Below are 1,569 nucleotides of genomic sequence, written 5' to 3'. Positions count from 1 at the left end.
TGAATATGCATCTAAAAAACTTAGCAATTCATGTCCTGCAGTAGCATCAATTAGTTGATCTATATGCGGTAATGGAAAAGAATCTTTAGGACAAGCTTTGTTTAGGTCAGTATAATCTACACAAACTCGCCACTTTCCATTCTTTTTAGGTACTACTACAGTAGTAGCTAACCAATTTGGATATTTTACCTCGCGGATTGACCCAATTTTTAAAAGTTTTTGTACCTCATCTTGAATCACCCGATTTTTGAAAGACCCTTGCTTTCTTTTCTTTTGTTTGACAGGTGGATATGATGGATCTTTATTTAACTTGTAAGTCATTACTTCCGGGGGAATTCCTGTCATATCAGAATGGGACCAAGCAAAACAATCCACGTTAGTTTTCAAAAATTCAATCAACTTACCTATCATCTCGTGGCTTAGGTTGGCCCCAATGTAGACTTTCCTTTCAGGTCAAGGTGTGAATAGTTCTACAAATTCCAATTCTTCAATCGTCGTTTTGATGTTTTCATTTTCTTATGGCTTTTGGATGGAATCGGGCCTCGAGTCTACATCTGGTCGTCTGTGTTCAGCTGAGGCTTGTGTTACAGCATCCTCAACTGGATTCTGTAATTGCTATTTTTTTTGTTTTTTGCGCTTGAATCTACTACAGAGTTGATGTTAATAGACGTTTGCTGGTCACCACGAATTTGTCATATTCCCCATTGTGAAGGGAATTTAATAACTTGATGCAAAGTAGAAGGCACAACATCCATTTTGTGAATCCATGGTCTACCGAGAATCATATTGTAAGCCATATCCATCTCTACCACCTGAAATTTCGTGTCTTTGACAACTCCTTCTGCGAATGTTGTGAGTATTATCTCCCCTTTTGTTACGACGCTCGAGTTGTCAAAATAAAATAAGGTATGCGCCTTGGGTATCAGCTTATCTTCAACTTGCATTTCATTTATCACTCTTAGCAAAATGATGTTCACGGAGCTACCTGGGTTAATCAAAACTCGTTTCACATTAGTATCATGTACAAGTAAATATATTACCAGTGCGTCATTCTGTGGAGTTAGTACGCCATCTGCATCAGCATCATCAAATGTAATACTTTCTTCTTCCAAAACACGTCGAACTCGCTTCCCGTATGTGATAGTAATTTTTGAAACTTTTTTGGTTGCCGTATATGTTACGCCATTAATTTCTTCTCCTCCGCTTATAATATTAACGGTCCTTTTTGTTGAAGGAGGTTTGGGGGGCTCCTGCTTGTTCTTCATATACGCTTGATTACCTTTTTCACTAAACAATTGGTTAGATATCCTTGCTTTAAGAAATGGTCAACTTCACCTTGTAGCAATCTACAATCTACCGTTTTGTGACCATGATCGTTGTAAAACTCGCACAAAAAATCAGGATTTCGCCTATTCGGGTTTGATCTCATTTCCTTTGGACGCCACACCTTATCACCCATGCTTATTAATACTGCTACTAACTCTGATGTGCTAACATTGAAACTGTAACTGCCAAATTTCGCCTTCGAGCCTCTATCATCATCTCGCGTCTCTCGCGCGTTCCGCTCTT

General features: G+C 38.7%; 1 protein-coding gene across 1 annotated transcript; it reads right to left on the bottom strand.

Annotated features, from left to right (window-relative positions):
• Nucleotides 1-692: 692 nt before the first annotated feature.
• Nucleotides 693-1,265, bottom strand: LOC138879097 (uncharacterized). The gene has a single exon (XM_070158673.1). It carries the CDS (start codon nt 1,263-1,265, stop codon nt 693-695), a length of 573 nt encoding a protein of 190 aa, XP_070014774.1.
• Nucleotides 1,266-1,569: the final 304 nt, after the last annotated feature.

The sequence above is a fragment of the Nicotiana sylvestris genome, chromosome 10, assembly GCF_000393655.2.
Source record: "Nicotiana sylvestris chromosome 10, ASM39365v2, whole genome shotgun sequence".
NCBI classification, from domain to species: domain Eukaryota; kingdom Viridiplantae; phylum Streptophyta; class Magnoliopsida; order Solanales; family Solanaceae; genus Nicotiana; species Nicotiana sylvestris.
The sequence above is the reverse complement of the archived record's forward strand: the minus strand, read 5'-3'. Positions and strand labels throughout refer to the sequence as shown.